Source organism: Equus caballus, chromosome 4, assembly GCF_041296265.1.
Source record: "Equus caballus isolate H_3958 breed thoroughbred chromosome 4, TB-T2T, whole genome shotgun sequence".
In the NCBI taxonomy this organism is placed as follows: Eukaryota; Metazoa; Chordata; class Mammalia; order Perissodactyla; family Equidae; genus Equus; species Equus caballus.
Genome location: NC_091687.1, coordinates 73,872,886 through 73,887,515, shown reverse-complemented (window position 1 = coordinate 73,887,515; position 14,630 = coordinate 73,872,886). Strand labels below are relative to the sequence as shown.

Genomic DNA, 14,630 nt, shown 5'->3' with positions numbered 1-14,630 from the left:
CTAATATTTATAAGTGTTTTTTTTTAAGGAAGAGCTAGCTCAGTGTGCTTGGAAATGTTTGTTTCAAACCTAATATTTGTAAGTGTTTTTTTTAAGGAAGAGCTAGCTCAGTGTGCTTGGAAATGTTTGCATTTCTTTCAGAAGTGCAAAAATAATTCAGCAATACATTTTTCTGTTACAAAATATACTTTTACTTGTATTTATGCCCAAGTATCACCTAAAGCTAAATATTAATGCTGTAGAACTGATAGCCAATGCAAAATTCTGTAATTCATTTTATGATCATTAATTTTAAAAAGTAGATACATTACCATATAAGTTTGAAAAATGTTATTAGTGGCTGATAGATTTCAACCTGCCTGATTCAAAATCATTCTTCAAGCTTTTAAGAAAATTATATTGAAAGGAAAAGCCAAGAGGGGTATACAGATTTCTTGTGGTCGTGGGTGATGAAATACATTCTTTGTATTGAATCCTGAAAAACACCATTTTCTTCTGATACTGTAATTAAATTGGAACTTTTAATAATTATTCACCAAGCCCTCATTCATTCTAGCATGCAAAGCATCTGTCTTTCATGACAGCTGGAGTTTAGCAAGAATTCTGATTAAAACCTCATCCAATATAATAAATTGCTTTTGAAGACTGCTCTCATTTCAGTGACTAGTTCTTGGTTTGAACAAAGAACTAAAATGAGAAAGCACTCAGTGAAATGAATCTCTTGAGATTTGTGATTAATTATTTATAATAAATTCACAAGATTAATAAATACTCACATAGTTCTGTAGTGCCTCTTATCTACTTTAATAAAGGCCTTATAGCATGAATTTGGATTGCTTGTATATAAATATGACATTGAAATAGAAGATGTACCTTGACGTTAGAATCAAACCAATGATTAAAATATTAAGCCTCTGTCCTTAGGACTATTTTAAGGTGCCTGATTCATCAATGGAAATTTTTATTCTTTTGTTGATTTTTTAGCGTATTACTAGAAATGTTACTATAAATATTTTTCTTTCATGCTTTTATGAGCAGCATATTGGGAATAAGTAAAATCTAAAGTAATAATTAAATATCATTACTACCTGGGCTCAGAAAAGAAAATAAAACCTAACTATATTTCAGGAAACAATAAAATGCTTTTTTGGCAATGGAAATCCCAGTGAATTAGTGTAATCACAGTGAGTCACTGTGCACGTTATGAATTCGGAACACATGCTGTTATGGTACAGATTCTCATTTGTCCTCTGTAATTCATGTCTAAAACTTAAAATTTGTTCAGAGGTTGAAAGTACCTCGTTGCTTGCCGAAAATGTGGTTCTTTGCCAAAATGGTCTCCTTAGAATGAGACTTCAAATTTGTATAGTACCTTCCTTTCTAAGAACTTCTTTCCCTAACCCCTAACATTGTCTTCGTTTACCCATACTACATCTTTTTGAAATAAGTAGGAGTCAGGATTTATTATTTTTGATAATGCTGGAATTGTGTACCATGGTCGCCAATGTGACGTATCCAGAATAGAGCCTCAGGACTGAATTCTGCATCCCCTGGCTCCGCTTGATTTACTGATTTGGCTTTATTTATTGAGCACCTCTCTGTGCCAGGGACTCTTCCAGAGCTGAGGATGCTGTAGAGACTGTGCTGTAGGAGCACACAGTAGGGGTATCTACAGCCCTGGGGGCTTTGAAGGGGCTTTCCAGAAGAGGTAACATCCAGTTCAGTTCTTTCCCTAGTCCTTTACTCTGCTTCCTCATGTGTTGCTCTAAATAATTCAATAAGACTCCAAATCATTTCATAGATCTTTATTTAGTGATTACATTTAATTATAGTTTGGAGACAGAGGATTAACTATGTGACACCTACTTTAGGTATAAGACTCCAAATCATTTCAAAGATCTTTATTTAGTGATTACATTTAATTATAGTTTGGAGACAGAGGATTAACTATGTGACACCTACTTTAGATTATCTAACTCTTTGGGTTGTTTAAGAAGAGCGTGCACAGACACAGGTGTTTTATATAAGAGTGATAGCCTCAACACAATCCTGTTATGATACAGAGAAAGGTAGATTGGGGGTCAAATCCCACCCCTCCATTTTCTTTCATAGACTAAAAGCCTGATGAACAATACGTCGTCCTGCAGAGCCATTGTTTATCCTGCTCCCTGATGTTAGGGAGTCCCATTGCCTATCAATTAGCAATAAGAAATCACCTTTTACTGTTATTAAATTAGTTCCCTGTATACTCAATGTGGGCACCTGGGCATGATTATAGGCCAAATGAAAATGTCCAAACATCCAACCACCTAAATCAAACAAGTTATCTAGAAAGACTCCTGTTTTTGCTGATGCCTCCCCTTCTCAGATTGTATCAGGTAAACTGCGAAAGCAAGCTTCCCAACAGAAAGAACAAGCCTGGCTGAGAAAGCAGATGAATCAGGTTCTAGACTTGGTCCTAACATTTGGGTCTTGAGTTAGTCAAGGAAATAGGCCCTGCAGAGCTTTGCGTCTTCTTACCGGAGGATTATGTAGCTGATTTCTTACTGCATCAGGAGGCTGTGCAAATTAATGAAACTCATGCCCATAAAAGAAGTCTCCGTATATTTTTAGAATTATTGCTTAACTTGAGTTCTTTGTTTTTCAGCCTCTAAAGTGTATGAGGTATGAGTGGGCTGTCACATGGGGAAATTTTTACATCATCCTGCATTGCTTTGGCAGGCAGATTTTCATTTGAGTACTTGGTTCAATACCAATTTGGCATTTCAGCTTGAAACAGGTGTTATTCGGAGGTTTTGAAAAAGAAAACACATTTTAAACAAACTAGGAGACCTTTCCCTGGGGGATTGATCAGGGAAAGCTCCATCCCTTCATATGCTACTTCTCCTCCCACCCCCAATCTAGGAAACGGTTCAGAATAAACCAGAAAAGTAAATGATCAGGGATGGATGGGCAACAGATGAGGAGATAAGACAGAAGGCTGGGCACTGGAATGGCAAAGCAAGAAGAAGAGGGGAGAAAAATTGGGAGAGGACATAGCCACAGACCAAAACAAAGCTGTGACAAAATAGCTTTTTTCTTTAGTGTTTCTTTTTCCACTAGGGAAAATATATGGTAGGCTTAGATTGTACTTGTAAGAAATATTTTCTCTCTCTGTTATTCCTGAAACCAAGATGAAAGGGAAACAAGATTTGAGACAGAAATGATGATCATTCGACTTGGAGGGGTAGGGAAGTACCCTCATATTGCCATGCTTGTGTTCTTACTTTTATCTTTTCGGGAAAGGTCAGTCATAAAAGCTTTGCCAAGTATATCGTTAATTTGCCAAGAGGTGGGAGTGAAAGTAAAACAGATCCTAATTATTCTGATTGTTATTATTTTGTGTTTACATAGTACCTCTGCTCTAAGGTGCGTAAGACTAGGGGAAATGTAGGAGGAGAGATGTGGTTCAGTACTTGTTATCAATCTGCTGTAACAACCACATAGAAAATGCTCTGTGATTAATGACAAAATGAATGAAACTGTTGAGCGAGTGCACAGATAGTACAATATGTATTGAGTGGGCAAATGTTAAGTGAAAGGAAAAAACGCAAAACGTCATACCGTCTGTACCAGGATTTTCCTGTAGCAGTTGCATTGCAGTAAAATTGCTTGGATGAAGATGCACTCCACTGAGAGGTAGGAAAATATTTCATGTGAATAAAGCAAGATCTTACTTAAAAGTAAACTTAGAGGCACTCCTGTTTTTGCTTTTTGCAGTGTTATTTGATGTGGTAAGGCGCAAGCTTCTGTTAGTGTAAGAGAGAAGCTAGGAAAAAATGTCTTTGAGCTGAGAGGTGCTTGTATATTTTGAAAGTATGATTCTATGCATGTGTTCATGTTTTATGACTTGGATAATCTGAAAATCAATTTGCTTTGTCAATGCTTCCTGGATTAGAATTCCACTATTTGGTCCCTATCCTAGGTAAGACATTGTTTGCAAATTGTGCTACTTGTGAGATGTTGCAGTGGTTGCTAAGGCATTTAAGGTACTGATGAAAGTATAATGGTTGTCATGGTGACTGATAAAAATAAATGTTGAAAATGCCCTGGGTTCTTTCTTTTCCAGTCTACTGAAGAAAATTGAGCGGGAAACATGGAGGGAAAGTGGCGTTTCATTAATTGCCACTGTAACTCGACTAATGGAGAGATTGTTAGATTACAGGTAAGCTGAGTCCCACATTTTCCAGATATGCTGTGCTCCACTTAGAAAATCAGACTTAGAATAGAATCACCCTTCCACTTGAGTTAATCCCTAAAGAACTGATCATCAGACCATGGAACCTTGTGCAATAAGAGAATGGACTTCTAACTAGTTGGTTCAGAGGATTTTTTTCCCTTTTTTTTTTCCTGTTTTGTTTTGGTTGACAGTTCTTCTAAAGTCTTAGTGAATTGGGAGGGTTCTCAGAGTCCCATTATGAAAGGAATCTTTTTTTGGTGTTTATACTCACCCACTAGAACCAGTAGATCCATCGATTTTAGGGTGAAGACAGTGTAACAGAAAATTGTACAACCATGCTGCTTTCTTATAAAAGGGGAGGAGACTGATACACTGTTACCTTTCAGAGACATAATTTTTTAAAATTTTTTACTTATCTAAACTGTTAAAACAGTTCGCCCCACTTAAATGCATGGTGTTTGTTTTATTTTAAGAATGAAACCCTCATTCTCATTGTTGATGGCCAAGCTTACTGGCTACTTCTCACCCCACTGTAGGAGGTATACAATAACACACCTTCAGTCCTCTTTCTCCTGAGCCTTCTGTCTATTGAGAGGAAGCACAATCCACCTGGAAGTGAAATCCTCAGCAGAAACTGGTGCTCAGGAGTGTCTGACCTCCCAACCTCACCTGGATCATGAGATTATGCAGCCTGGGGCAGTTCCTCTAGTCTGCTGAGTCTTTATCTGAACAGCAGCTTGCAAATTGCCTCTTGTACCCTGACAGTACTTTTTGGACAAACTGTGTTTGCCCCTAGGAACGAAGTTCTGAGTTCTGACTGTTGCTTTTTGTTTTTAGGGACTGCATGAAAATGGGAGAGGTAGATGGCAAAAAGATTGGCTGCACAGTTAGCCTCCTGGTTAGTAAACTACTCCCCTTTGCCTCCTTGTATCCTAACATTTGTTTGTTTTCACAGAAGTACTATGTTTTGTTTGCTTTTAATCCACAGTGTCTTTTTTTTTACCTGGATGTTTCATGGAAGAGGTTAGAAGTGTTTTTAGAAGAAGCATAGAGAGCTTCAGGTTGAATTAAATGCCAGAAAATGCTCGGCTCCGAACACTGCAGAATGCACCCGCTGCGTTCCCGCAGCTCTGATGGCGGACCTCTGTAAGATCCAGAGTGATGCCCTCCCTTCTCCTCTTGCATCGCTTTACCCTCCTGGAGTCTATTGCTCTCCTAGGAAAAAGCATGATGTCCCCGGATCTTTTTACTTCTGTGTAGACAGTCTCTTTCTGTCCTTCTTATATTCATTCTACATTCTAATAAATATTAGTGATCTCTTCTTTTGTGAACAAATGACAGCTGTCTAACACGCTAATTTTTACTTTCCATCTTCTTTACAAAATAAATCCAGTACACCACTATTCTTAAAGCTTGGATTATAACTAGGATGACCATATAACTTATCACTCAAACAGGACATTCTTGAGAGTAAGATTAAATATTATGTGAGGATATTAGGCTAAACCAGAACTGTCCTAGGAAAACCAAATTAAAATGTCTCATAACTAACTATTAAATAGAATGATATTCTCACTACAGAGCAAAAGAATGACCATACATCTAGACATTCATTTTTCATAGTTTAGTATAGGGTAAATTGTTGCTGTTGATAATTTACCTTAATCAGATTTGAAATACAGGAATATGTGACTGCTTCTAGTTCTAAGTTTGTAAATATCATGCTTTCTTTTTCTTGTTTTGCAGAATAGATGAAACCTCACCATCTATTGTAGGCCCTTATACAGATATTCTTGTTCTTACTCTGAGCGTTTGAATTTCTCACATGCCTTATTGTTCTTTATTTGCACCTTGAAGTTTTGTTTGCCCCCACTCTGATTCTGTCTTGTCTTAGCTCCTTGGTTTCAGTCTCTTTGTTTTGTTTTGTTTTGTTTTGTTTATTCCTTCAAAGATCAGGACTTCTGCTTTCTTAGGACCGTCTTTTTATCTCTTTTCCTAATTCATTTTCTCACTGCACTGTTCTTCATGTCTGAGTATATGACTGTCTCCTTCTTTACCACACCCACCACTTCTTCCACATTTTGAATTTGTTACATCTCCACCTCCAATACCAGTCACTAGAAATAGTGAGACCTGAGCATCTTCTGTAAGGCCACATCTTATTGTGCACTTTCTTCCTTAATTTTTGTCACCAAACCCAACAGTAACTTCTAGGCCAACAGGCCAAACTCACTGGGTCAGCCCACTTACCTTTCCTTTTAGCATACACTTCTAATCTTGAGCGTAGACATTCCTACTTTTATATTTCCTATCTGTATTTCCCCAGTTTTTGCCAACCTTTCACCATGGTCAGGATCCTCAGCCTGAGCTTCTTCTACCTCTCTTATATATCAGTGTTTCGGGAGAAAAACCAACGGCTCTAGAAGCTTTAGATCCTCTCAGTTTGTCTCCTTAATCCTGGCTCTACCCCAGCTCCAGGCACAAAGTCTCATAAATAACTTCAAAGGAAAGCCTTCACCTTTTTCCAGAAGAATCTTCTTCCATTGTCTCCATCTTGTTTCACAGTGCCCTCTGTTTGGAGGTAAATAAATAAATGTAGACCCCAGGTTCATTTCCTCAGTTGGTACAACAGAAGAGATCATTTCCTTGCATGAAAGAATTAATACTCTGCCCTACATGTGTTTACTCTAGTCTCCCAGTAAGAAGAAGCCAGAGACTTAATAAGATCGGTGGCCCCATCAGTATTCACTTGAGACACAGAATGTATCCCGCTAGCTTTGCAGTGACCAAGAATAGTCCTTACAGAAAATGTTACTGTTTGAAAGCTGTTCTAGTTTCAAACTAGCACGAGAATATTTATTATTAAAGAACCAAATATAAAACTTTGAAACTCATCTTTTTAGCTTCTACTCCATACGGAAAGTTCTTGATATTTTCTAGCAGCAAAATAGTTCTCTTCAACTATATTCACTTCCTCTTAAAGATTTTTCTTCTCTTTGGAAAGATCAATTCCAGATTGTCTTCAGGAGAGCTCTGGCTTTCTTTACAAGATTGGAGTTAACTGTAGTGTCAAATTGGTAGAAATGCATAATCGTTGACATGATTCACAGTAGGAAATGTAATTATTGTTTTGTCCTTTGTGTCACAAGTCTTGCCAGACATATGTGAAAGATTCTCATGTGACAACTGAAGAGATCTTTTTTTTGAGGAGGATTATTCATTTATAGAGTGATTCTTTATTTTGTTGTCAAAGAAAGCTGCATCTTACAAGAAAGCTATTAGAGCAAATCATCCTTTAATAATGTAAAAACCTGCTGTGGGCTTGTTAGACTTGTGTTTATGGTACAACAATTCTTGCTAATTAAAATGATTTTGGTTATAATAAGAGAGATGTGACTAGCATTATTTACTTAGCTTTTAAAAGAACTCCAAGTTCTTCAGGAGGCAAGAGGGGAAGGGAGGGGATAATGGCATAAATTGGAAAAAAATATTTTTTATGATGCTTTGAACTAAATGTCAGTGTTTCAAGGTTAGAAGAGTCCTCATATTGATGAGTGGACACCTGTTAGGTAGTGAGCAAAAAGTACATTTAACAGAAGGCCCTCAGTCTTGAAGCCCAAGTGCAATTTAAGCAGCCACATTGACGAGTTTAGTCCCTTACCAAATCCTTGTCTACTACTCAGTTTCAGAAATTTTTGGAGTTCCTGGCCGTTCCCCCTTAGAAAAACCTATCCCTCCTTCAGATCAGCATATTTATCCCCTCTCATCCCTTCTTCTGCATACCAGGTAGCATCAGTGAAAACAACAATAGCAACAATAATGATAGTTTTGATGGCTTAAGCAGAGATTTCATAATGGACAATGATCTGCTCGCTGAAAGTACCTCATTTAGAGTCTCACAGCATCATGCTTTTGCTGGAAACCGACTTCATATACATTCGCTCTTACGTTTACTAAGTTCGCTGAGGACTAATGTACTTTCTAACGTGGTGAAGGAGTAGGTGGGGATGCTTATAAGTGTACCTTAAAATGCCCGCATAATGTGTCCAGGTAAGTCGAAGCTGAGATTTTGATAACTAATGTTAAAACATTTTAGAGAAGGTTAGTAAGATCCAGATACTTTTTTTAAATAAACAAATAAAATATTTTTAATAAGCATGCCTCCATAACAATAATTTGAGATAAATCTCTTGTTATTAATCCTTTTATGTTTTGGACATAAACTGGAAACCTTTAAACTCCAACACAAGTAAGAAACTCAGAATATCACCTTAACAATAAGACGCATTTTTGTTTACCCCCTTTCATGTGATTCTTCAGGAAAAAAATGCTTTTGCATTGTTTTTAATCATCCTTATTATATATCATAGAGACTTTTTTTCTTTAGAGCAAAACATGTTTGAAGTTTGAAATTAAAGAAACTATCCTTTGAATATCATTGATCAAACTTAGTAAACAGGGTAATCTCTTATGTATTTTTAATATTTTTTAGTGGAAAAGGTTGATTGTCTATTGGCAGTAAAACTAACAAAAAATAATAGAGAGTAACAAAAGAAATGTGAATCAGTGGTAATAACGCCCCAAGAGTTACCAGCTTATCCAATAATTGCTAGGTAATGTTTAACACAGACAATGTTGAATTAAAAGTATGTCACTGGGCGGGGCTGGCCCGGTGGCTCAGCGGTTAAGTTCGCACATTCTGCTTCTTGGCAGCTTGGGGTTCGCTGGTTCGGATCCCGGGTGTGGACATGGCACCGCTTGGCACACCATGCTGTGGTAGGCATCCCACATATAAAGTAAAGGAAGATGGGCACGGATGTTAGCTCAGGGCCAGGCTTCCTCAGCAAAAAAGAGGAGGACTGGCAGTGGTTAACTCAGGGCTAATCTTCCTCAAAAAAAAATGTCACTGGGCCTCCTTACTTAATTTTTTAAAGACATTTATATGGAAAAATGCATTTGTTCTCTTGGTTCAAGACATGAAATTTCAGCAGGGTAAAAGGCAGCTATTTGCAGGCCTGACTGTTGAGGAACTATCCACACTGTCCTTTTTTTTTTACAGAACTTCTACAAGACTGAATTGAACAAGGAAGAGATGTATATACGCTACATCCACAAACTGTACGATCTACACCTCAAAGCACAGAACTTCACAGGTGACTTTGTCTTTGGGCTCAGGTTGGGGGAAGTGGGCTGGACACTGGTGTATTAAACATGGTAACTCCTTTGCTTTTTATGATTAGAGCTGAGGACTCAAGCATTTCTACTTTAAACTGGAAATTTATTTTTAGTTGGATTTATGTTTCCAAGTATTCCATTTTCACTTATGTATTGGCTTTTTTACTTCATCTCTTTGCGTGGTTTTTTACAGATTGCTTTTGGGGTTATAAAATACATACCTAACTTTTCAGTCTGCTTAGAGTTAGTATCTTACCACTTCAAGTTAAATATAGGAGTTATATACAAGTTAGCCCCTTTGTCCTCCCCACTTTATGTTAGTTGTCGTGTGTATTACATCTTCATACATTGAAAACCCCATCGGATAATATCATATTTTTTTAATTTTAGCAGTCATACCTATTTTAAAGAGGATAAAAATAGTGTTATATTTACTCAGATATTTACCATTTCTATTGCTCTTTCTTCATTCACGAAGTTCTCAATTTCCCTCTATTATCGTTTTCATTCAACCTAAAAAACTTGTTTTAGTATTTCTTTTAAAGCAGATCAAATGGTTGAAGAATTCTCTTAGTTTTGCTTCAGCTGAGAATGTCTTGATTTTACCTTCCTCCCTGAAGGATATGTTCGTTGGATATAGAATTCTAGGTGGACAGTTCTTTTGCTTCAGTACTTTAAAAATGTTCTTTTATGGGGGCTGGCCCCGTGGCCGAGTGGTTAAGTTCGCGCACTCCGCAGCAGGCGGCCCAGTGTTTCGCTAGTTCGAGTCCTGGGCGCGGACATGGCACTGCTCATCAGACCATGCTGAGGCAGCGTCCCACATGCCACAGCTAGAAGAACCCACAACGAAGAATACACAACTATGTACCGGGGGGCTTTGGGGAGAAAAAGGAAAAAATAAAATCTTAAAAAAAAAAAAAAAAAATGTTCTTTTATGGTCTTCTGGCCTCCGTGGTTTCTTTCTTTTTTTTTTTTTTTAAGACTGGCACCTGGGCTAACAAGTGTTGCCAATCTTTTTCTTTTTTTTTCTGCTTTATCTCCCCAAACCCCCCCTGTACACAGTTGTATATCTTAGTTGCACATCCTTCTAGTTGTGGGATGGTGGGACGCCACCTCAACAAGGCCTGACGAGCAGTGCCATGTCCGCGCCAGGATCCGAACCCTGGGCCGCTGCAGCGGAGCGGGCGAACTTAACCACTCGGCCACGGAGCCGGCCCCAGCTCCGTGGTTTCTGATGGGAGATCCACAGTCATTTAAATTGTTCACCTGTATGTAATGCGTAATTTTCTCTGGTTGCTTTTAAGACCTTATCTTTGATTTTCAGCAGTTTGATTATGATATTTATGGGCATGGTTTTCTTTAAGTTTATTCTGTGTAGGTTCACTGAGCTACTTGAATCTTTAAATTTGTTTCCTTCACCAAATTTGGGAAGTTTTCAGGCATTATTTTCTTAAATATACTTTCTGCACCAGTCCTACTTTTGGGACTCCAGTGATGTAAACGTTAGGCCTTTTGGTATTGTTCCATAAACTCCTGCAGCTCGGTTCATTTTTCATTTTTCAGTTTTTCTTCTTTCTGTTGTTCAGACTGGATAATTTCTATTGATCTGTTTTCAAGTCCATTGACTCTACTCCATCATTTATATTCAGCTATTGAGTTCCTCCAGTGAAATTTTTATTTTTGTTATTGTATTATTCAGTTGTAACATTTTCATTTGGCCTTTTTTTTTATAGCTTCAGTTTCTTTGCAGGGAACTTCTCTCTTTCTGTTCATTTCAAGAGTGTTCACTTTTACTTCAAGGAGCATGGTTATAATGGCTGCTTCATAGTATTTGCCTATAATTCCAACGTCTGAATCGTCTTGGGTTGACGTCTGCTAATTGCTTTGTCCCTTTGAGATTTATTTAGTTTTCCTGGTTCTTTGGAGGTCAAGTAATTTTGGGTTGTATCCTGGACATTCTGAATATTGTATTATGAGACTCTGAGTTCTATTAAAATTTTTGCACAATGTTGACTTTTTAATTTTAGCAACAGTCAGTCCAGTTAAATTCAAACCTCAAGTCCTGAACCACCTTCTGAAAGTTGTGATTCTAATGTCAGTTTAGTTTTCAAAGCCTTTGCACTACTATTTTGATCTTTTCTGCATGTGTGTCACCCAGGGAGAGTCTGAGACCTAGACAGTGATCTATACCATAGTTCTTTTCTCAAAACCTTTGTTATGTTGATTCTGGTTTGTTCTATACATGTACAGCTTGGAAGCGAGCTCAGGACATCATACACAGAATTTTAAAATCCCTTTCTCCATCTCCCTCCTCTCTGTGATCTTCCTCACTCTTCCCATCTCCCAGGGGCTCCTTTTTCTAGCCCTCTTGCTTGATCAGAGTGAAAGTACTCAAAGCCAAGGCTTGGTCCTCTCCACACTATGATGCACTCCCTACACTTAGTCTTCCTGGGGCCCAAGCAGTGAAAGTAAAAAGCCTGCGGAAGCTGCTGCCGCCACTGTGATTGCCCCCAGTGTCACCACGACAGGTTTGCAGTTATGTTCCTGGGGCTCAGAGTGGACCAGAAGCATTGAAAGCACTCCATCTCACAGGAGGGCCTCTTCCCTGACTAGAGGAGCTTCTCTTGGAGCTTTTTCTTTCTGTTCCCATGTGTAGTTCCAGGAGACAGGGTAGGCTAACTCAGGAGATATGAGAGGCAAAAAAGAAAAACAGGGAACTCTCCACTGTGTGGTCATTCTTTGAGCATTGATTTTCCTACTTTGTCTGCCTTTTCTTTCTTACTTTTCAGAATCCTACAACAGTTGCATTATGTATTCTGTCTAGAGTTTTTACTTGTAATCACTGGGAAACATATGATAGAATGTTCTTACGACATCTTAACCAGAACAAGAACCCTTTAACTGGATTTAGGAACCGCAAATCTTAGTCTTTTGACACACTCTTCTTCCAAGGAATTGAATCATAGCCTCCAAAGACTCACGGAATTCTTCTGAAGTAGCGCTTATGTTCCCAGCATTTAAATATGCCTCTAGCTGCGGTTCCACTATATCAATTAACAGCATCACTGTTTACTCAGCCTGGAGACCTTGATGTTTTCTTTGATGTCTCTCTTCTTCCCCTCCCTCAGGTGTTCTCTTCAGGAGGTTCTATTGAGTTTACTTCCTAAAAGTCTCTCAAAACCCTTTCCTTTTCATTGTTCCCACTTTCACTGCCTCAGGTCTTCAGCATCTCTCACCTGGACTGCTTCCTAACTATCACCAGAGTTATTCTCGAGAGCAGGGGTCAGCAGACTGTAAGCTGCAGACCGGCCACCTGATTTTGTAAAGAAAGTTTTATTAGAACTCAGCCACACCCACTATTTACATATTGTCTATGGCTGCTTTTGTTGTGCAATGGCAGAATTGAGTAGTTGCAATAAAGACCATATGACCTGCAAGCCTAAATTGTTTACTGTCTGGCCTTTTAAGAAAATTTGCCAACCCCTTCTCTAGGTATAACTCTGTTGTCAATTCACGTCTTTACAAAATAAAGCTCAAACTCTTAATTTGAGGTCCATCATAATTGAACCAACACGTATCTATTCAGACTCATCTTACCACTTGTACTACACTCCTTCTTTTCATCCATCATTACACTGCTTCGTTATCATCTTTTCCATGAAGTCTTCATCTTCCTGGGGTTCTCTTTTTGTTTCCCTCACCAACTCCATGCCCCCCACCTCTCTCCCAGGCGCTGAGTGATGTTTCCAACTCGTTTCCCATTGCATTTTTTTTGGATTTCTATTAAAACACATATCACATTATTTTTATTTATAGTTATATAAGGTGTGTGTTTGTGTACGTAGGTAGGTAGGTAGATAGATCGACTGATTGATCAATTGAGTTATCCATCTGCAGTTAAAGGGTGAATTCCTTGAGGACAGAGATAATGTTTTCTTCTTAGTCTTCTGGGTTCTTAGAATAGCACCTAGTAATGTGAGATTTGAATAAATGCATCACTAATAAATATAGTCCGTTAAATTTTAACACCTGGAGAGCAGATTTTTCTCCTTCAATGTTGGTAATTTCTGCATAACTAAGGAGGCCCCCGTGTCTCTTCACACAGATGTGCTGATAGTTTTGATTAAGTAGACTAAGATTTTGGAGCTGATGATGTTGTCTGAGAGTTTAAATGGTAATTTTTAAGTGATTAGTAGCCAAATTTTGAGAGAAATAGTGAAACTAGTTTTTATATCTGTGAAAACAACCTAGTAGACTTGTTTTATTTTAAAGGCCATGAAGTAAGAAAGGAGAGAACGAACTGAGGACAAGCTCTTCCAAATATGTAACAGATATATTTTGGTTCTCTGAAACAAAGTCCAAATCTGTCTGATTATATTTTGGAAATGGGTAAATCTTTTTTCTTTGATTTGTTTATTCAACTTGCAGTTTTTATGTCCCCCCAAGTCATAAGAAATAAGTCCTTTTCCCATATAACATTTTATTCATCTCTCTCCTGTCCTCATTTTTGTCTGTCCTTGAAGAAAATGAAATTGATGGAAAAACTTTTCTATCTTTATAGAATTCTGTTTAAATGAGTTAACTCTTTCCAGCCTTTTGTGACAGTGCCTCCATTCCTAATTCATCTCCACTCTTCTCCTATGTTATTTCTTTTGCATATTGTTGTCCTCACTGTATACTTCTCAAAATGGTGGAATGAGATGGCCCATGTTTAGTTATGTGGTGATGCCTTTTGTTCAGAATTGTAAATACTTTTTAAAAGACTGTTGAAAATTTTGGATGTGATTCATTCTTCCCTTTTCGATACGTAATATTGTCCTCTAAAGATGCAGAAGAATAAATTTACAGCATATTGCAATAACAATCTACAGTTTGCTAATATGTTCAAAAATCAGCATCAATACTCTGCTATGTTGTTCACATCTCAAAGGTATATAGGTTTTCTTTAATGAAAATTTTCTACAGCTTCCTTTACATACACCATTTACTGCAGATAGACATCATCATTTTTCTGAATCAAATTCTGAAACAGGTGTAATTTGTTTTCACACCTTTCTCATGTCACCATTTGGTCATTTGTCAGCTTCCTCTGATGGCCTGCCAGTGCCTTGTTTTCCCAGACTTCCCAGAGGCAACTGACTCACACCTGACCTTCCAGTCATCCCCTGGTCCTTCCCAGGGCAAGTGTAATTTGGAAAGCAGTTTAAGGCCTAGAAACCCTTCACTGCCCCCCTTT

At 37.9% G+C, this 14,630-nt stretch overlaps 1 protein-coding gene across 7 annotated transcripts in view; it reads left to right on the top strand.

Moving 5' to 3' along the window:
- The window catches only part of DOCK4 (dedicator of cytokinesis 4), a 435,623-nt gene that overhangs the window by 377,255 nt on the left and 43,738 nt on the right, over window positions 1–14,630 (top strand). For 4 of the 7 annotated variants that reach the window (XM_070264888.1, XM_023639535.2, XM_023639536.2 and 1 more), the window contains exons 33-36: window positions 3,938–3,964; window positions 4,109–4,204; window positions 5,057–5,117; window positions 9,279–9,372. In XM_070264888.1, coding sequence (XP_070120989.1) covers window positions 3,938–3,964; window positions 4,109–4,204; window positions 5,057–5,117; window positions 9,279–9,372 — 278 coding nt within the window. The remainder of the gene's footprint in view (window positions 1–3,937; window positions 3,965–4,108; window positions 4,205–5,056; window positions 5,118–9,278; window positions 9,373–14,630) is intronic. The other 3 variants (XM_070264886.1, XM_070264887.1, XM_005609313.4) reach the window with 1 other exon arrangement.